This window comes from Balearica regulorum, chromosome 10, assembly GCF_011004875.1.
Source record: "Balearica regulorum gibbericeps isolate bBalReg1 chromosome 10, bBalReg1.pri, whole genome shotgun sequence".
Lineage (NCBI taxonomy): Eukaryota > Metazoa > Chordata > Aves > Gruiformes > Gruidae > Balearica > Balearica regulorum.
The window spans coordinates 11483951-11505651 of record NC_046193.1 but is presented as its reverse complement, the minus strand read 5'-3'; the positions used below and the strand labels follow the sequence as shown (position 1 = coordinate 11505651).

The 21701-nt window shown below is 39.0% G+C and overlaps 1 protein-coding gene across 2 annotated transcripts in view; it reads left to right on the top strand.

Moving 5' to 3' along the window:
* EEFSEC (eukaryotic elongation factor, selenocysteine-tRNA specific) overlaps window positions 1-21701 on the top strand; it is a 124946-nt gene that overhangs the window by 24331 nt on the left and 78914 nt on the right. The window contains exons 2-4 of one of the 2 annotated variants that reach the window (XM_075762104.1): window positions 9226-9433; window positions 12478-12574; window positions 15420-15584. In XM_075762104.1, the coding sequence (XP_075618219.1) occupies window positions 9226-9433; window positions 12478-12574; window positions 15420-15584 (470 nt within the window). The remainder of the gene's footprint in view (window positions 1-9225; window positions 9434-12477; window positions 12575-15419; window positions 15585-21701) is intronic. The other variant, XM_075762105.1, reaches the window with a different exon arrangement.

Sequence of the window (21701 nt, the reverse complement as noted above, 5' to 3'; positions counted from 1 at the left end):
GTCCAGCTTGTACCTTGTCAGTATAGAAATTCAAATCTAGTAATAGGTAATATTACGGAAAAAGACTTTGCTACATAAGGAAAAAAGATGATGTTTTCTCTCATATGGTGCTTTACCTCTGTTTTGACTCATGCTACATATTACATGGCATTTCTGGTTACGAGGCAAGGATTGTTTACTTTCCTATAGACAATGAGGGGAGAGCATTCTCACTTGTGGTGATTTTCTGATTTTCTTCAGAAATAGTTTGAAGAACAGGAATTGAAATGCCAGACCCTAGCAGTTACTCATCTAATTTGCTAAATTTTCTTTGAAAAATCATACTGAGGGCTTCCTGTACTTGCTGTCTTTTGGAATGGTTTCTCTTCTATGGTGGTGGAAACTGTAGAAGTGTTCAGAGGCTTCCTCAGGCTGGTGCTTTTGATCTCCCTCAGCCAAAGAAGAGTAAAGACCTCAGAATAGATCTTCTCTGTAACTACTGCTGCTGACCAAGCAGTGCAAACTCTTACTGTTCTCCGAATAAGTAAATTGGGGAATCATTGGAAAATAATACATCGAGATATGTCAAGTCAACAGCTCAATGGTAAATTTTTATCTGTGTCACAGAGTCAAGTGTATCTTTTTTTTCCTCGTGTTTTCAGAGTAGTCCACCTCAAGTTCTAGGCTTCCTGTGCTTGCCTGTTGTGGGCTGGAATGCCCTGCCTGCTCCCCTCGAACTGCAGCTCCTGACCCAGAGGTCTGACAGTTCAGATGTATTTCAGAGAGCGTGACCAGAAGCATGCAGTGAGGAAACTTAAAGTATTATTTAACTTGTAGTAATAATAAAAAAAACTTGGAAAGGGCAAAAAATGTACTTTAAAATAATTGATCTATAAGCGTAGTTGCTCTGCCTGAGGCTTACCTTTCCATAATAATGAATTACTTGGGGACACCTGGAGATCTAAACACCAGAAAATGCATAAGGGCAAGTCTCTTGTTCTACACTCCTGTGTGTGTTTGTAGTTTGTTGGGGTTTTTAAGTGATTTCCCTCTTATAGCACTGTCTTTTCATAAAATAGTTCAGGTTAGAAGGGACCTTTGGAGGTCATGAGGTTCCAGCCCTTAAAGGTGGGCCAGCCATATCTAAGTAGACAACTTTTAAGTTAAGTAAGTTTCCCAAGATCATTTAGGGCTTCATGGATGGCCCAGTGTACAACACTTCTCCAAAGAGGCTAAAGGCAACATGGGTCGTCTTATGTTCTGTAAAGTCTTGCAAAGGATCTCCTGATGACCTTCTTTCTTCATGTGTTGTAATACCTTTTTTTGAGGGAGTTTTTCACTTTCAGGGTGGTTTTTGTTTGTTTTTTCCATAAGTCATCTGTTTAACATAAGCTTGTGCATATGCACAATATTGCAATAGCTGGATCAGCATATAATAATAAATTATGGGAAGATAGGCCTCAGTCTTTCTTACTGTAACCTTCATTGGAGGCCTTATCAGCTTTGTTTGTGCTACTTCAGCATGGCAAATCAAGTTTATTGACATAGTGTAACGGTTATAGGTATTTCTTCCCTTTGAAGTACAGACTTGCTTCTGACAAGTAGTTAGGATGTGTTCAAACAAGGAAGATCCTTGGATGATTTGATGGAGAGGGTAGAGGCCCTCATTGCCTTTACCCTCTTCAGGGCAGTCTTGCATACTGGCTCATCTGGGAGAGGAAGTGGATTCTTGTGTGAAGTCTTTTACAAAATAACCCTTCTATTTCTCCTTTTTATAAAAGGAGATTAGCAATTATCTCTTTCTGCTGCTATTTGTAGTTGAGTTGAACTCAGAATTACAAATCAATAACTGTAAAAGACAAGTTATTTGTCATACAAGAAATGGACTTCTAAGAAGTATGCCCTTATGGTCATCCTGGTTTCTCTTTGGAGCTCTCAGTTTAGGAAAGACTAATGTGGCCCGTTTTCATTTAAAGGGAATTTGTGCAACCAGTGGTTTGTTTATTGTTCAGAAAAATCAAATAGAATGCGTATAATTCTAAGCTTTACTGTGCATTGAGAAAGATGTCTTGTGGGTTGCCAGTCTGACCCTCAGTATCAGAGATATTCCAAGCCATCCCGAGTTTGAAGCTGTGCAGCTCCCTCTTTGTGCTTACGGCTGCTAGAACCTTTAGGAATGGCATGCCTGGGAAACAGCGGTGGGACGCTTGAACTCCACAAGTTCCTGTTCTTTTCGAAGTGTTTCCTAACAAAAGTTGTGGTATCGGTTTTGATCCATGATTTACATTGCTTTACAGAGGGTTTCTGCATGTGTAATTCATGAGCTCCAGTTGGGTGCACATCTCTGTCCCCCCTCACACCTCCTCTTTCTGTTTAAATTTTGGGATATTTCCTATCTCGTAAAATATCTTCTTTATGCATCACAATGCCTCCCCTAAGGTACCTAGCAAAATCCTGTATGACTTGTAGCATCTCCCAAGGTGTTACTGTATATGAAAGCAGAGAATAATTTAGTTCTTTCTGAATAAAGATTCTTAAAAGGGGGGTGGCCTGGGAAGGGGGAAGTTTCATACTCTCTGCGTGATATAGACAATATTTCCTGAGACAGGAGATACTAACCTCAAAGAATTTAAAATAAAACATTGATTTTATTATTTTTTTGAAAGGGGAATAGGGGAAGTAAAAATGGTAGAATAGTCAGTCTTTTTATCCTATGTGCAGATGAAATTGATTAAACCTTAAAAACTCGCCTCAGTCCACCCGGTTTATTAATTGAAGAATTTCCTCTTCCCCAGAATGGGAAGTGCACATTAAAACAGAGCTTTGCCCCTGAGTAGCAATGATACTTGAGAACGGTACATTTTCTACAATCCTATTTTCTCTTCTGCTCCAGAGGAAATCCTAACATGGTAAAAAGCATATTTAAAAAAAAAAAAAAGTATGTTTAAGGAAGTCCTCTTTCATTTCCTTGTAAACCATGAAATCAAATTATAGCCCATGGCCCACAATTATTTTATTTTTACATTTCAAATTCCATTTTCTGCTTCCTTTCAGTGCCTGTGAACAGTTGTGCTGCTTGTGCAAAGTCAGCTAAAAAGATTACCACAAACAGGACAGGACACAGTAGCTTAAAGAAGCCACGAGTCAGAATCCGTGCTTGTGTGGCATGCAAAACCACTAGCCCAGGTTTGATTTGTTTGGAGCCAAGTCAGCATTACATTGATGAGGAATCTAATGCAATACTAAACTTATGCTTACCAAAATAGTAGTAGTTGTAAATGCTCTAATATTCTTAATCTGCTTTTGTTGAAAACAATTGAATTCTGCCTTTTTATTGAAAATGCCTTTTGGCTCTCCTTTTCAGTAATGCTGAAATTGCTAACTAGAGCTTGGAGTTTATAACTGAACGGTCCTGAAAGCGGGCACAGTGCGCATATAGTTCCAAAAGCTTATTACTGATAAAGTAATATGAGAAGCTGAAGTGTTTTGTTGTTTGTGTGGTGTTTTTTGTTTTTTTTCCCCCTAGACCTAATAATACCCTCTTTAATTTACTGTAAAGGTTGCACTTTTGCTGTGTAGCTCAATCTGGGAGTTTGGGCGTATAATTCACAAGTATGCAGCAGGTTGCACAAAGAGCAGGGGTTCTGAGTTCACGTGTGTGCAGAACCGCAGCAACTTCTCTGATTGAGATTGAAGGAATCTTTGCTATTTAAGGTTTAATGTTCTGTTCCAAAAGAAACATGGCAATTAGTGGTTTACAGTTTTTAAAAATGCAGCTTGGGTACTCACGTGGTGTTTCCCTGGGTTTTAGTAATTGTATACTTTTGCATAAGGATGTGAGAAGTAGCATGTAAGCACTGCAGAATTTGAACTGAAGTGTCTACTTCAGCTTCAGTGAGCAAAATCAAGTGTGCTATATTTATATAAGCTGTGTGGAAATCAAAGGTGAGTGTGACACTACTTGACACATCTGGGGAGTGAGTCTGCTACAGGGGATGAAGGTCTGCAGCCTCGTTGCCTAGAACTCTGGGTAGATCGGTCTTCCTATTTCGGTAAAGGTTTGAAGATATAGTATACTAAGTAACATGCAGAGACTGTAATGAATTTTCTGCTAAAGGTTAAAAATTTATCAATACATACTACTTTTCTTTTTTTAAATGCGTATTATTCTTCTGGATCATCTTTCTTTTTGGGTGTCCTCAGACAGCAGCTGGTGAGGTCTTTCAGGATGAAGAATGAGCTGGCTGAAAATGATGTGCTGCAAGTGGTATCACTTTGCTCTTTCCTTGGAGAAATGGAGCTAATGGCCAGTTTAGGGAAACGGAGTTGCTGCCTTCTGCACTTTTGAAACATGTTGTAATCTGACATCTCTGATTCAACTAGTTCAATGAATAGAGAGTAGTAAGTTACTTCCCTGATGACTTTTCATAATCAAGTATTCCCCAAAATTCAGAAGCAAGAGGGGGTTGATGTGGTTGTTCAAAGCAGGGGCTAGACTTTTTCTTCCTTTTTTCTGTGAAGGTATTTTTGTTTATACCTATGAGTTCTGTGTTCCCTGTTACTTTTGTGGTACAAATGAGTGCTGCTACCTCCAAGTTCAGCTGGTGCTTCTTGGAGTCTTTTCTCTGTGCTGCTGGTCTTGTTGCATTTTTCCTGTATCTGGCTGTCATCTGGATTTTCTCTGTTCGTGTATTATCTTTCTTGTTTGTTTTTCTTCACTCAGACTATCTACTTTACTTTGGTTTTGCGCTGTGTGTGTTTAGCTGCTTATCTTGCAATATAATTCCTATTCTTCCCCAACCCCTTGTGTTTTCTGATGACAACTAGTTTGTTTCATTTGCTTTTTACAGGGCTACATCTGAGCTGTATGTCATCACATGAAGGACACTGGTAGTTCATCTTTCATTTCCAAGCAAAGTGAGAAATCATACTTCAGGAGGACTGTAACTTTCTGAATGTTCTTTGGGACCGAATGTTTCATTTGGAGATGAGACAGCAAATGAAAGGGTGCACCACTGTCTCTTCTGTAGGGGAAATAATTTGAATACCTTAATTTAACTTTATCATCAATTCTATATGGCCTGCTTCAATGCAGATAAAATATTTTTCTTGATTTTCTTGAAGCTGTGCTTCCTTATATGCAGACCTGTCCTTTGCACGTGTCTGTACTTCATTATTAATTTCAAGCCACTTGTCTGCTTTGAGAGCTTGAGGAACACTCATCTTTTCCATATCGCTCTGAACTGTGTAGGGCTGTATCCTGACTTCCTTTTTTTTTTTTTTTGAGAGAATGCAAATTGTTTCAGTTTCTTTTTGTTCCATTTCCTGCAAAAGCCTATGGCAGGGATTCTGTGATCAGATAGTGCAGATTTGAGTGATATTGTCACCTTTTTTTATTCTTCTTGTTTTTTGGAGTCTCTGCTTGGTATGGTCATAATATTTTTTTTTTTTGTCTCAAAGTTTTTTTCCAAGTGAAATTACATACATGAGAATACTTTTATATAATCCATCCTTCACCTTCTCCAGTTAAATCTTTTTCTGTGGTAAAAAATTCTGCAGGAACATTGTTCCTTTTTCAGGAACATTCAACATGGTAGTGAGTTGATTGATTAATAGATAGATAGACAGACATTATTTAAATTGGAAATATGAAGTTAGAGAATAGTAAGTCTGCTATTCCATGCTTTGATGAAAAAGTAGCTGAATGAGATGTTCCATGTTCTTTGGAGGGGTTTGTAGTTTTGTCCCTGTGTTACGAGTGACCTGCCAACTTTCCTTAACAGAAATGGTACATTTGTGAATCCCTGTGGACTTTTTGATTTCCCTAGGTGATTTCATTTTAGTACTGAATGAACTGTTACGCATGAATAAGGGCAACTAAAGAAATGGACTGTAAAATGTAAAACCAGCTAGGAGAAGATTGAGGGATTGGGAAGAAGGTGAATTGTCAGAGATGGCTTATTAAGCAGCTCAGAAGAAAGTTGAGGAACTAAATAAATCTTAGTGTGGGTTTTTTTTTTCCTTGCTACCCAAAGGTTCTGTAAACTTGAGCATTCGTGTCTTGATGTGCATGAGTAGTGTCCTGGTTTCAGCCGGGATAAAGTTAACTTTCATTCTAGTAGCTGGTACAGTGCTGTGTTTTGGATTTAGTATGAGAATAATGTTGATAACACACTGGTGGTTTTAGTTGTTGCTAGGTAGTTGTAGTGCAACATAGTGTAACCTAGTATAACTAGTCAGGACTTTTCAGCTTCCCACGCCCTGCCAAGTGCACAAGAAGCTGGGAGAGCACAGCCAGGACAGCTGACCCAGCCTGGCCAAAGGGATGTTCCCCACCATACAGCATCATGCTCCGTATAGAACTGGTTAGTTAGTTAGCTGGGAGGCAGGATTGCTGCTCAGAAACAGACTGGGCATTGTGTTTTATTCCATGTGTGGTGAGCAATTGCACTTGTGTATCACTGGTTTTACATATATTATTGTTATTCTCCTCCTTTGTTATCCTATTAAAATGTCTTTATCTCAACTTACAAGTTTTCTTCCATTCTCCTCCCCATCCCACTGGGGGAGAGGGGTGAGCAAGTGGCTGCGTGGTGCTCATTTACTGGCTGGGGCTAAACCATGACGGCGGACACATGCAAAACACCCTTGTGCCTGGGGGAGAATGCAGTTAAAGTATTTTTGTCAATGCTATCCTGATCTTTCCCTTGGTTCCACGACTCTGAAGGGCAGCAGCTTCCCACCCTGCTTGGGTGCTAGCTCTCCCCCTGCCCTGCTTTCTGTTCCATCTTACAACATCTCTTATGAACTGTGGCCAGTTAGCATGTTATGGGCTTGGAGGAGGCACAATAGTTGTACTGAGGCACGTATTTATTAACTTGAGTAGGCTGCTGTTTCCTTGACTGTAATAGATTTTTCTCTGGAGTATCGGCTATATGTTTTCTGGAGTCTTTCATAGACTGGTTGTTTTTCCTTTGTTCGTCTTCTGTTTTCTATGAAGTGCCCCGAGGTAGATGTTCTTGACCTTCTAGCAACTGGGCTGATGTTTTTTATGGCACTCTTAAAGTGTTTCTAGTAGATTCCTAAATACAGCAATTACAAATATTTGCTTTATAACAAATGTATTCAAAGCAGTTGATTTAGTGTTTCAAGATAAAATGGCCCTTGTACTGAAAATGTGTCTAACAGTTGTCCCCTGTTGGAGGGAGGAGATACCACACAACATATAATGTGTCTTATTGGCCACCCTTTCAAGGTCAGATTTGTATCTGGTTACTTTGGCTTAATTCTGGAGCATAAGGACTGCTGTGCACTAGTAGTCATAACAGACTAAAGTTAGCTAAAACTTAAGCTGCAGCATTGTTATTCTACTAGATGCACTTTTTATAGTCTTAATAATTTCACTTGATGGTTTGGTTTTAATTATTAATTTCCATTCCTTTTAAGGGTGTCACCTGTGTAGTAATTCTTACTGTGTGGTATATAATACAAAATGAGTGTAGTAAGTTTAAAAAAAAAAATCCCAATCCTGCTGTATATACTCACAGAAGTGCATGCATTCTGATTGTTCAGTGTTTTGTCCTACTTGAACTATTTTCCTGCTGTTTATTCCCCCTGCTTCCTGTCCTTTAGGTCTGCACTTCTGTGGTATGTAAAGTCTGAGCTTTTTATACAGCCTTGGTGATGTTTGTGTTGCAATTTAAGCAAGTTCTAATTTAATACAATTTTTGACACAATAAAGATGAAAAATACTTTTGAGGGATATAAAGTCTGTCTTTAATTTGTCATGGAGAGATATTTGAAATGATTGGTAAAAATCTGCCGGAGCTTTGGAAATGTCATAATTATCCAACTAGGGCTCAGAAGGGTTTAGTATTCATTATTGTAAGATGAAAGCTTGTTAGGTTGAAAATAGTCATTTGTAACCATAATTTTTTTTCTTGTAGCTCCCACCCACTCGTTCACCCGTGCACTTCAACCTCAGAATAATTTCCTATCCTGAGTTCATGGGAATTACAAACAAGGGTAGCTGTTGTCATAGCCATTGTAAAAGCTAAGAAAAAAGGCGGGGGGGGAGACATCGGAAAGGGCAAAAGAACAAGGAACTGTTGTATCGATTTCTTGTTCGTCTGATCAAAAGCTTAAGTCAGATATTAAAAGTGCTTAAATTCAGAATGCTGCAATTTTGCATGATTTTCTAGCTTCTATCGTCTTTCAAAATGTGGGTTTTTTTGACATATGACTTTTTGGTGGTTCAGCTTTAGTTTTAGTTTTTTACGTTTAGACTTTCCAAACATTAAAGTCTGTTGCACTTTTTTGGTATTCAGAGTATTTCAGTTACCTGGAACAAGACAGGAAAATTCTGAATGTAAGTAGTGGAAGGCCCAACATTTATCAAAAGCTTCCTTGAAAACTACTTTAAATCCATGAAATTCAGGTTGCTTCAATCAAAGGATTAAGGGTTCATGACAACAATAATTTGCAAAATAAAGTAAAAATAATCCATAGGCATGATAGGTAACTTAAAGAAAAAGTTCCTAAATTTTAGGCTGAAGAGATCTAAGAATCAGGTCTGTTTGTGGCTGTGTATGATGTATGTAGTCAAGAAAGACAGTATATTGCAGAGTTTAAATCACCTCTTCCTCGTATTGAGGGATTGTAGGAATTTGTTTAGACTTGGGATAAATCTGCCTCTGGGTAGTGCTCATCTTATTTTCACTTTTATGAAATTTTGGTCTCTGAAAGAAGCAATAGTGGGAAGCAGGAGGGGACTGAGGATTGCAGGCATAGTTGTGCAGCGAGTAGTTGGCTCTTACTGGCGTTGCTCTGAGTGTGCAACTGTCTGCAATGTTGTGTGTTACTTTGCCTGTACCATATTCTTGCTTAGATTCTTAGATTAACTTTTTGAATTGAGGCAAATGTCATGCTTGTGTTGCTACAAGGGTTTGGTTTTTTTTTTTTCAAATGCAGTGATAACATCCTTAAACTTGAACTGTTATTATGGAGGAACATGTAAACTATCACATGTTCAATTTTATTTATGATCCAGTGGTAGCATAGAATAGCTTCGGTTGCTGAAGTGTTATTTTCAAACACAGCCATGCATTCAATGCTTGCTTTGACTTGTGTTTTGTTCATATTTCTGGGCCTTTGTACATATACTGACAGTTCTTATGGAAACTATTTGAGAAAATGATCCTTAATCTTGTTATGCTGCTGCAATTCTGACTGTGAATTCTCTTCCAGGTGCCCAGATTATTGATTTGATGATGCTTGTAATAGATGTGACAAAAGGGATGCAGACGCAGTCAGCAGAGTGCTTGGTAATTGGGCAAATTGCCTGCCAGAAGATGGTGGTAGTTCTGAACAAAATAGATCTGCTTCCAGAAGGGAAGAGACAAAGTGCCATTGAGAAGATGACTAAGAAAATGCAGAAGACCTTGGAAAATACTAAGTAAGTTAATGATAATATTAACAGCTAACTTGTAACAAAATGTTTAACAAAAATACTTTGTCCACATTTCCCTTCCAACGTGCTTCTAAACACCCTGAGATGTCTAGCAAAGGTAAGAGGGTGGAAAGATTACCAGAAACTCAAATGTAGCCCTGAACTTGCATCTGTGAGCATCCTGTGTAGAGAAATATTTTCCTATAATGAAACTTTTCAGTTTAAAGGCTGCTTAGAGTTCAGATGGGATAAAACAAAGCCAGAATATCTAGGTGAAGAACTGGATTTTGTTGGTTTTTAAATGTTTGTTTGTTTTAGTTTATGGGCTTACAACTTTTGTTGTGATCTGTGAGTCTTTTTCACTCCAGAGAAAATAAAGCGTTAGGGCTTTTCCTTAACTGAGGGTGAAAAATGTGATTGCCCTAACTAGGGAGAGCAGAATGATGAAAGTTTATATAATTTAATGTGGCTCTGGCTGGGATGATGTTTGTCAGTCCTGTTTAGGTAAATTAATTGAGGGGAGGTACATAATGAGTAAAGTGCAGTGAGATTCATGAGTGGAAATGTGGCTGTTATGAAATGGGAAGATACGTTACAGACACAATATTTATTTCGTGGTTACACAAACTGAAACACAGCTTGCTTTGCCCATGTTCACAAGGGGACCTTGACTCCCACTTTTGTAGCTGTTAGGTCACATTTTGAGTTGAAGAATCAAAGGAATAGAATTCAGCATACAGAGGGCAGAATTTCACCAGGACCAAAAAAACAAACCTTGGTTGGATATGGCAGCTCCTGCTTAGCTTATTTGTGATGGTAGGGCGGTGTCCCTTTTCAGCTCTGCAGCCACCACACTAGTGACTATGAAGATCTTGGTGTCTTTCCAGCTCCTGTGTTCTTCTTGGGTCTGTTCACTTTGCTGGGAATTGTACTGAGGTCACCAGGAAAGTGAAATTCTCTTTTGTGAACTTAGACAGAGTCCTACAACTTCCAATTCTCTCTGGCAGTTGTTGATGTAGGGGCAAATAAATATGGGGTGGCTTGGTTTTCTGTGGAGGTTGCTGCCTCTCATTTCAGTGGAGATGGAGAAAGGAGACACCTGCAATATCTCCAAGCATTTTGAATCAACAGTTTTTTATAGCTGTGAGTTAGTTGATCAAATTCACAGGTAATCCCAATGGGGATAGCGTTGAGGTAATAAAGGTAGGAAAACTTTAGAGATAATTATCTAACAGCATTGTTATGATTTTATTTGTTTGAAAGGTTGAAATATAGAATGTGAATTAAGCACGATTACAATTAGTAGTTATTTTGTATCTGTTTCTCATTTGGGCCAAGAAGTTGATGATTTTTAAGAGAGTTTATTAATATACTGCTCACTTTTTTTTTATTTTGTCCTGCTTTTAAAATTTGTTTATTCTTAAATGGCAGTAATTGCTGTTGAAGGTGGTACTCCATTCTTGGTTTAGTCCAAGATGGTATTGTGAGTGGATGGAGGCAGGGGGGAACGACACACCTTTGTAGTTGCATATTCATAGAAGGAAGACAAATTTTTGTAAGGAAACCAGTGTTCAGAAATACTTTTTACATACGCTGTTTGAATTAAATCTTTGTCCTGGAGTACAGATGGGTCTTTACAGTGTGTCTTGAAAATGGAGCAGACTTTGTCAAAACTGAAGGCAAAGTGAGTTTTTGAAACAGTTGATGTGCTCGCTGTGAGGTCAGTACCACTAGCTCCCTTTCAAAACAAGGATGTCTGTTGGCTGATCACAACAGCTCTGATTCTACCTGGAGAGAAATGGTCCTGTCATAATGTTTTAATTACCCATTTGAACTCTGGATCCTAGAAATGCTCTTTCATTGGATGTGTCTGTGTATTGTTCTCATAACAAAAATTCAGTTTTTTGCATGTGCAGTCTGTGCTTTATGGTGCTTTGAAAGCGCTGCTGACCTAGGCTCGATTGTAAAGCGCATGTCCTGTTGTACCTTAGGCATGTGTTGTTTCTTGACAACAGCCTCTTTCCCACTTGACTTTGAATTTCCAAATGCGTGTTTCTTAACTGTTTTTTGTATTTCTAAACCACTCTTATTGGTCAGAGCGTATGCTGAGACCATCTGAGAGCTGCCTCTGACCCAATGAGTTTGTTGGCAATGAGTTTGTTTTCCAGGAATAGTTTACTTGTTTAGTGTTATTTCTCTACACGCACAGGCATGCATGCACGATTCCATAGCTGTAAGCAAATCTGAAATCTGTTGAAGCTATAAAGTAGGTTTTGCCATTGATGCTGGGGAAATTATTGTAGTGGTGTCAGGACATTCCATGGAAGGTGGGGAGGAAAAAAAAAATAAAATAGAGGAAAGTAACTGTCATATATTTGAATAGTTTGACACTTGTAAATTTAACCTAATTGAAACTTGCTTGTTCCATGGATTGATACCAAAAATAAAAGCAAACTGTCGTTATGAATGGAATTTCTATTTTTTCATAATTTTTTTCATATGCCAGCTTTTATCTTTGTCCAGCAGGCTCTAAACTCAGCTGACAATGAATGTGTGATGGAGTAAGAGTTTCAGTAGGGCTGAATCATGTTTGGAAGTGCCTCCAAAGGCAGTATGTAATTACTCCAGTTTGTTCTGGTATATGGGAAAAGGAGTAAAGCACCTGGTTCAGCATAAATTTCTATTTATTGTAATACAGTGCCCTGAAGTATTTGTATGAAAATAAATTTCCAGAAGTGTTATGGAACTGGTAACAGACTCTGGGTAACAGACCCTTGGCTCTGAAATAAACTGAAGTCTTACTTTTGACTGCCACAGTGTGGAATCAGTAGCTAATACTAAACAGGATTGAAGATTTCCTAGTGAAGTCCAGTAGCGCAGATGCTAGTAATTCAAGAAAAAAATTGTCAGTGATTCACTATGGGGGAAGAGCAGATAAATTGGAATTTGAGGGAGTTTCCTTGCCTTCATTGTCACATGAGCCTGGGACTACTTTACATTGACATATGTAGGAGATCTGTGGTCTAATGGTGGGAGTCTTTCTCTTTCAGGTTCTGTGGGTGCCCTATTGTTGCTGTTGCAGCAAAGCCCGGTGGACCGGAAGCCCCAGAGTCTGAGAATCCACTAGGTGTTTCTGAATTAATTGAGGTACTTGCTGAAGAACATAATAACAATAACATAAGAAGTGCTTGAACTTTTCTTTAAGTCTGTTGGAGTACACTGTGTTAGTTTCTAGACTCCTGCATTAATGTCATTTTTAAGGAACCTGATTCTTTAGGGATTCCTTCCAGTGAACGGAGAAGTTGAGGTTGCATACCCCAAAAGCGGATCTCCCTTTTCAAGTACTAGGCTTCGATGCCTTTTGAAATTAGCTGTGTCTTAAGAAACAGCTATCACACATATGGTGAAATTGGTTTTAAAGTTGTGAAGAATTATGAAGCATAATGAATAAAAATAGCTTTAAAATTCTGCCAAATCCTTGGTAGTGTTGTTTTATAATTGTACCACAATTAAAAAAACAGTAAAGTTGTGAAGTCAGGCTCTCAAAAGCCACCTGTTGGGAATTGTCTCCTTCCTTCGGGGGTGTGTGTGTATTATGATCCAGTGTTTAAGTGTATAATTCCTTATTCTAAACAACCCGTACCTTATTCCTTGCACAGGATGGACAGGGCTCAACCAGTGAGCAGGTAGTCTGTATTTTGTTTTAATTCTCATTATTCATTGTGTGGCCTCCATGACTCCATTCAAATACAGCTCTGCATTCAGAATGATTGATTTCCCCCTGGACTTTTTTTTTGCACATATCACTGGTCTTGAGCACTTGGAAACAGTTAGTTTACTTCTAAAAGACTTACGGGAAGTGTAGAGGTGACTTTAATCCATATTTAGATTGGGAAGCTGAGGCACAAAGGAGTTAAGTCCACTAAGTTTACTAATTTTAGTTGCCAAAATTAAGGAAGGTGGGAACTCTTTGGAGACATGCTTGTGTTCAGATCGTACTGCCTGCCAGTTTTGATTGCAATTGTGAGCGCTTAGCACTTCTGTTAAGCTTTGGGGTTTCTGTTTGGACAGTTTGAGGTGTATAGTCAGTGATTACCTGTGGAAAGTTTCATTTGTAAGAGAATATATGGGACTTCTGGCATTAACAAGCGTAGAATCCATTCTCTAGAGGAGTACCACCTGCCTTCATGATGAAACCATCTTTCTCTGTGATACTCTGCCTTGCTTACTGCATGCCTTGCACATCTGCAAAAGATAAAAAGCATGGCCTGGATTTACCCTGTGCCCTGAATGAGGCAGGGCCTGGAAAAAACTGGATGATTGTATAACTAATGTTATATCAGACCCATATGAACAGGAGAAGACTTTTACAGGTATCCTTAGTTACAGCAATGTGGGTTTGTTTGGGGTTGGTTTTTTTTTTGGGCATGCATGTTTGAATACATTCTCAGGTTTACAAAAAACTAAGTTATATGAGAAGTTATGTGGTATGAAGCTTATACTGTGAAGGGCAGGACGCTTAAAATAGCTGTACGAGAGCTGTTTGTAGCTTGTAGTAGACTTGTCACCCTTTCTGTGAATAAGCTTTAGGGAGAAGTAGCATCTGTGCCCTGGAGTGGTGCCACTGTTATCCTCAGACAGCAGAAAGTAGCTCTAAACCAAAGGCATCATTCTTTGCAGACTTTTCAAGGTCTGATTTGGATGCTTTGGATGCTGCCAGGTTTAAAATACTTGTAAATTGCTGTAGTTAGGGTGCAGCATCAGTCATCAAAAATCTAGATATGTCTGGCCCAGGCAGCCTGGCTTGTCCAAAGGCAGGATGTTCCTCATGGCTGCTGAGCACCCCAGGCCATGGGGATGTGATGCGCTGTGGTCTTTGAACAGACTTAGCAAGAACAAGGCTGCCCACAGCAATGTCTCCAGAGCTGGAGACAGGCAAGTCCTCAGTTCTACCTTCATCTGGTTCCAGGTAGATTTTACTGGGATGTTTCCCAGGGTTAAAACCTTTGAAGGAAATACCCGTGTTGCAGCTGTTTCTGTCAACTCTGAGACCTAATATTAGAAGAGCTGGCAAATGCTGTGTGAGCCCTGCCGCTTGAGCTTCAAGTTTTATCCTTTCTGTCCTTGATAAGAGACTCTCTTCATTGTTCTGACACATCTTGGGCTTAACCTGCAGTTTCTGACCTTAAAAGCAGACATTAAAGGCAATGCCAAGTTTATATGCTGATGTTATGAGAGGCAGAGATCAAAAGTGATTTGAGGCAGGGGTGAACCAGTTCCTCTGAAGCGCTGTTGGGTACCTGACTGCATTTTAATAATTTCTATAATAGGTCTGTGATGATATATTTTAAGAAATGTAGTATTTGTCAGCAAAACAGAAATCCTAAACTTGGAGAATTTCTCTAGAAAATGGTACATAGCTATTTTTCTTAGTGGTTTGATCCTCCAAGAAGTGTTAACAGAAATCTGAAGGGGAAGTTGACATTGAAAACTTATCCCAGTATAATAATTTTTCTGGGAGGGAGGCAGGGATGGGTTTTGTGGGGCACTAATATCTGTATATAAGTTCATTTTCACAAAATCCAAAAAAGCTGAAGTAGCAAAATGTACTGTAAAATTGTACTTGGGGAGAAGGGGGGGAATGACACATGAATGGGGATGTACAGGATTTTTTTTCTCTTTGCTTTGCTGCAGTGTTTATATTGAATTTGGCAGCAACTTTATTGCCAGTGCAGTTTTGCTAACCGAGCTAAATGTGCAGCACCAAATCTTTCTAAGGCAGAAAATCGAACTGTTCTTACCGCTATGTGTGTGTCTCCTCTGTGGCATGCAGTTAATTTGACATTGGTGTGTTCTAAGCTCATTGGGGAGATGCCTGAAATCAGTAAAACTGCAAGCTTGTTCAATCAATCATCCACTTGCCTTCCTTTTGCTGTATGGCTGTCATGACTTTTTTCACCCAGGCATGGTGCTGCTTTTATCTTTTTTTCAGGTCCTGAAGTCTCAGGCTTACCTGCCATCGAGAGACCCCTCAGGACACTTCCTTATGGCAGTCGACCACTGTTTCTCTATCAAGGGTCAAGGCACGGTGATGACAGGGACTATTCTTTCTGGCTCCGTTAGCCTTGGTGACAATGTGGAGATTCCTGCCCTGAAGGTGAGTCTCTCATTTTCACTCCCCCCCGGCTTTCCTGATAGAAAGAGCCACTCAACAAAGAAGAGAGTGTTCTCTTCTGATCTGAAATTATTCAGTTATTTTCAATGTTTGTTTTTTTGGTGGGCTTTGGGGGTTTTTTGGTACTATGCTATAAGCCAGCTTATAATAGGAAGAGACAGAGATTTTTTTTAAATAAGGCAGCCACTAAAGTTACCTGCTTGATTTTAGTTGAATGAAGAGAAGACTGACCTAGATTAGTGTGTTAGACTTTCAAATTCAGAAAACAAGGTGGGCATGTTTCCAAGACAGGACGTGCCCAAGGACTGACGAAGGTTTGAGTGAGGTTACTTTTGAGACGTGCTGCAGTGAGGCGGCTTGTAAAAGAATCTGACCAGGTAGGCTTCCTGAGATGTCTGGAAGCAAAGGAAATGACAAGAGGAGGCATTGAAATGCTTTTGATGAACCTTCGCTTTTGTTTGCTGGGGCTTTAATTGATGTTGGCATGTTCAGGGAGAATGCTGGGATGCTGTGTGTGACTTGCTTGCTGTTGGGCTTTTTAGAGAGTCTGTAGAAAGTTAAGAGGCCTTTCAGTGGCGTTTGAACTGTGTAACTGTTACTGTTTTATTAAAATATATTCATCCTTTAAAAGAAAACAAGGTGACTGTATGCTTGGAACAGGTGAAGCCTACTTCACAGATGCCAATTTGGACTGCTCTGACTTTCCCTTTGTGTTAATTACCTAAAATGAGTCAAAACTTGAGGAGTGTGTTGTAGCTGTCACTTAAAGTGTACCTAGCCAGTTAGGTTCTGCAAGTAGGGAGCTTTTGGCTGAACAAGCCTTTTGGTGCTGTCAGTATTCTCCTCAAGTCATGTTACTATAAGGACCTTATTCTTTTGTTGAGCGAAGATGCTGCTTTCTCTTTTTTGCCTGTACTTTGTGGGTGAGTGAAGGACTAAGTGAGGCATTCTGATTTCACCTGAAATATTTTGCTGATAGCTGATAACTAATTTTTGGTCAGCTTCTGTGATACTGTGGTCATCTAGCTTATAGCATATTGTCCTTTGCATAAAAGTGATTTGCGTGATACGCACGGCATCGTGTCTGCTTCCCCAGTGGAGTTCCTCATCGCCCGTATTCTCATTTGCAACATACAGCTTGTTCTGGGAGCCAGTCTCATTGTTTCTGCAGGGAATATGCTTTGCTGGGATTGTAGCTCTTGTTTTAACCTCTCCTTCTTTCCCCTTGCCAGAGTTTCTTCCCCTTTCTGTTGTGTCCTGCTTGCTGTCCTGGGCCTGCCTGCACAAAGGGGTCCAAGGAGGGGCAAGTAATCAGGAGTTCAAGGCTAATGAGTGCTGAGTGATGGCTCCTGCCCAACGGGGCCCTTGCGTAGCGAAGTTTAGCTGCTTTCCTTTTGGTATAGCACTGGCCAAACTTCCTGTTGCTTTGTGCTCTCAGAGATTGAGACAGAGTAATTATTTCTTGCAAAGAAAGAATGTGTAACTAGGTTATATCTGGAAATTACTGCTTAACTCTTTATGTATAGCCCAAGAATGTTTTGGGGAAAGATGTCTAGGAATTAGTCTGCTCATTGAGAATCCATATGAAGGGGGAGATGACAAAAATATAGTGAATAACTTGCACATTGCAAACAGGTGTTTAAAAGGACAGTAGGAAAGGCTTTTAAGTGGAACTTTAAAAGATGCTTTCTTCCCACTGGGGGAGCAGTGAAGTGAAAGACAAGTTAGCAGGTAAACAGATCATTGACAAAGAGCACCCAGATCACTTGGCTTTTACAGCATTAACAACTTCCCTCGAAGTTTTAGGTATTTTTAATTGCTGTTAATGACTTAATCCTTCTACTGCCTTGTGTGAAATAGATGCTTCTGTACCTCTGAGTGGTAATATTGGTGGGCAGAGTTTTACATTTTGTTTTTTGCCACTAGCAACTTGTGAATATTCATGTTTGTGTTGTACAGGTATGGAAACCAAGGTGCAGTGAAAGGAAGCAACTTTTGTAAGTTTGAGTTCTGTGTTGTATTTACCCCTGCTAGCATCGTGCAGAGTTGGGTTAGGATACCTATAAAAGGTCAAACCTTTCTCAGGCCTGCAAGGTAATGGAGGAAGCACATTTCACAACACACTGTGGTTTATGACTTTCTCTAACCTTTTTTTGCCCTGACCCTATGGTAACTGAGATTGACAGCTGGTGCCCACTGGGCATTTAGGGACATTACAAACCAGCTGCTTTTTAAATTTGAGGAACCCTCTCACCAAATGAAGTGGCATCACCTTCCAATTCTACTAATGGACTTCGACATCTTTGACCGCTTGAACCTGCACAAAGGAGGGACACAGCAATTAAAAATAAACAGTGACATTCTCAAACGCCCGTGCTTGTTCTGATTGAGGCTGAGAGCACCAGCAGTGCGTGGATTCCTTTATGCTGTTGCCTATGTAAATTGCCATCTGGGGTTGATTATTCATATAGGGAAAAGAAAAATTATATAGATGTGTTTGGCAAAAAGCTTTGACACAGCAAACAGTTCACTATCCAATCGAGTTAGTACTGTTTGCTCACTAGCGCTTGAAATCCACCTTGAAGAGCATGAACCTAGCATTTCTGCAACAAAAACATAGTGTTGGCAGAATTCTGAATGTCCTTTAAGATTATTTCAGTTGCCTTTCAATCTCTACAGTCTTCTAGTTTATAAACTGTAACAACTTGTGACATTTTTATTTCTGCTTTATAAAAGTTCCTGGAGTTTGAATAGTAAGGATTTTTTTCAATATAAATCCATTTTATTGATAGGTTTGGCTATAATCACTTCAAAATATTTAAGTGACCATAAATGTCAAATTCAAGTGCTGCTATGTCTTTTTATAGAGTACTTTAATTGAAAAAGGAAAGTGTGATTCTTTTCATTTTTTTTCAGTGGGAGAGAAGTATATTTACCTGCCTTATCCAGGTGAAAAAGAAAAATCATAGTAGCTTAAGAATAGCAGCTAGTTAGAAGGCTGATGCAGAACAGGCAAGAGCCAGGACTCTTGTCATTGGTTGTCTCAAAACAACAAAAATAATCCTTGTTTGAAAAGTATTGCAAAATGTGGTGTGGCTTGTGGTTTTCCTTCTGCCCTGTGTTAGTGACTCAAGTTTTGGATTGCACAGTTGCAAGCACATTACAAATACTGGAAGATTGGGTAAAACAGATGATAATATGTTAATATTCCTTTAAAGATATTTTAGGGCACAGAAAATGTTCCAGGTTGGTTAATAAGAATCACTCTGTCCTGAGAGTTGTGAAAGATTGATAGAAGAGGTCAAGTCTGAATTGAGTGAGGAGGCAGAGATGCTAGATGTACACAGTCAATGGATATACCTCTGGTCATCCCGAAAATGTTGACTCAGCATTGCCTTACCTGTGATCAAGTGCTGCAGGTATATAGCAGCCACAAAGCACGAATATGGCAGCCAAGTACAAAGACCACTGTTGGGTTTTTCAGGACTTGTAAGAAGGAGAAACTTCTTGCTTTGTATTCAAGTTCCTATCTGTTCTGCGTAATATAATTGTTGGCAAATGTTAGAGCAAGTTAATGCAAGCCGAATGGCTGGTGGATGTTAATAGCTCATTGGAGCATATATAAAAGTACGGCGTGCTGCCATTTTGTACTGCAGTTTGTCAGAAGTTCACGAGTGCCTTGAAGGCTGAGTAGCTGTGTTATTAGTAAACGGTCATGTTGATGTTTATCTGTAGGGGATCACGTGGGGATTTTTGCTGTGTTGCTGAAGCTGAAGAATGTATCTGGTGTAATATAGTACGAAGTTATTTATCATGTAATAAATCCTGCGGACACCCAATCCTTGGACTGACCTTGGGAGATGCCTCTTCAGACATTGTCAGATTTTTTGATCCGCTAGGTGTGGTTGAGCTGTTACCATTGAAGGGGAAGAGGAATGTTCATACTGGGTCCAACCCTCACTATCCCTGACAATTTGCAGTTATTTACGTTGAGCATTTCAATCTCAAAAGTTGCGAGTATGTTTATGAAGTCCTTCTTTTGTAGTTGGAGAATAGTCATCCAGGCATTTCAGTACTCTGATACTTCCAAGAGGTCACCAGAGACATCAAATATGAAAAATGTGTAAGAAGCTAGCTTCTGTTTATCTACTTACGTCTCCTAGTAAATGAGAGGGTCAGTTTAAACCAGTAGTGGATTCTGTTTTGGCAAGGGTCTATTTGCTGTCAAATTAATGAACTTTTTAAGCAGTAAGTGTGATACTGAGAAGCTTCATGGTTTCATGTACTTCCACCATATGAAAAGAGATATTTATTTTTTTTAAGCTTCTCTGTGGGCTAGATAACCTTGGTCTGTTTGGCAAACATTCTGTAGTTTTTATGGCTCATCCAACAAAAAAATTCTTCAGTGTCTGATAGAATAACCCAAATAGTATGTGCAAGACTATATCCTTCAAACCATCATAGCTATTAAAATCCTAACAGACGCATCTGCTTTTGCCCACATGAGTACTTCAGTCTATCTGATGTCCCAAGACCTCTGATTTGTGAGATTTAGTATATAAATGTAGTAAGAACTAATTTCAGTGTATTTAAGGACCTTGTGTACAATCATAGAGTTGCACGTTTAAGTCTTGTTGGAGAACGTTTAAATCTCAGAAAATGAAGTTGGATCAAACCTCGCTGCATTGGATCACAAAGACACTTGTATGTGGACTTTCATGGTGAAATCTTAAATACGTTTTTACTGCTTTCGTTTTGCATTCTTTGGTCTTCATAATATACTGCTTCCAAATTTCAGGCTATCTTGACTGGTTTTTGCGTTGCAAATAGATAGACCCCTTGCTAAATTTTGTGAGAGTGTGTCTGCTGTTTCTACATCTGTGTGTTTTTTCCCATTGCTTCTTGGATTTTTCTTGCCCAATACTGATAAAAACAGCCTTTAAAATGCTACAGTTCATCTGCTGTGGAAGAAGTCTGGCTTGCTTAGAACACTTTCTTTTCGTTGAAATGCTGTGAAGAAGGGCAGTCTAGAAAGTTGAGGCATGGGGGGGAATTAGTTAAATGTAACTGATAAAATCATGAAAATGCAGTTCATAATACATATTTTAATATGTGGGTGATAAAATACAAGAATCTTAAATCCTAAATCAATAAACTAAACATACACCCGTAATGTTATACATGCAGTTTAATTCAGTACAAGTATTGAACTGTTTCTTTAATTGTCTGCCACTTCTAAGGCATGGGTTGTGTTTTTTGGAGACTTTCTTCTTTCCTAGAAAACATCAGTGTGAATCCTACTGGTTTTGCATCTGCTGTGGCATTTACCTAAAAGCAAAACATGTAGGATTTGGCTTATACTGGAAAGTATTCTGCTTTCAACATTTAGGATGTTATCAGTTGTTTTGGAAGAATTAAACTCCTCAGCACAGTTCTTTGTGGTTAAGTAAAGGATTAAAGACCTGATCCAGTGCCTGTGGAATGAAATTTAGATCTGGCAATAAAAACTTCTCAAATCTTTTTGGCTCGATCTCTTGAAAGAATAAGAGTAGCAGATGCTGAGCTCTTTTCAGAGATCAGTTCCCTCATTTTCAGTGTATGGTTTTGTAACTTTTTTACTGTTTGGGTTTTTTTTTTTTAATTTCTGTTTTAGTTCACACTTTAAAAAAACAAACCAAGCAACACCATCCCCTCAAAAACCAAACTCAAGACTCCAAAGAACAGAATCCATTTTAATTTTGTATTTAAAAAAAAAAAAATCATCTAGTTAACTCTAGACTTTAAAAAGACTCAGTGATAAGAACATTGAGATTTGTATGTTGCTATTCTTTCACTACCTGTTACTGAAGTACAGTAGTTTAGTTCGTATTGCTTGCAATTTTTTATTAAGTATCGGGTAGGTACAGTAAAAAGAGGGAACAAGATCAGGAATTTGTGTGTTAAGGTTTGTTTTATTCAGGACCAGGGATAAGACATAATAGAGGGGGAGCTGGATATGTATCATGGGCTTTTTATTTTATTTGTTTCTACTTGGTCAGAGCAGAAGGAAGGAAGCCAGGGGGAGAGGAGCCAACCTGAGCAGTGCTAATCCAAACCATA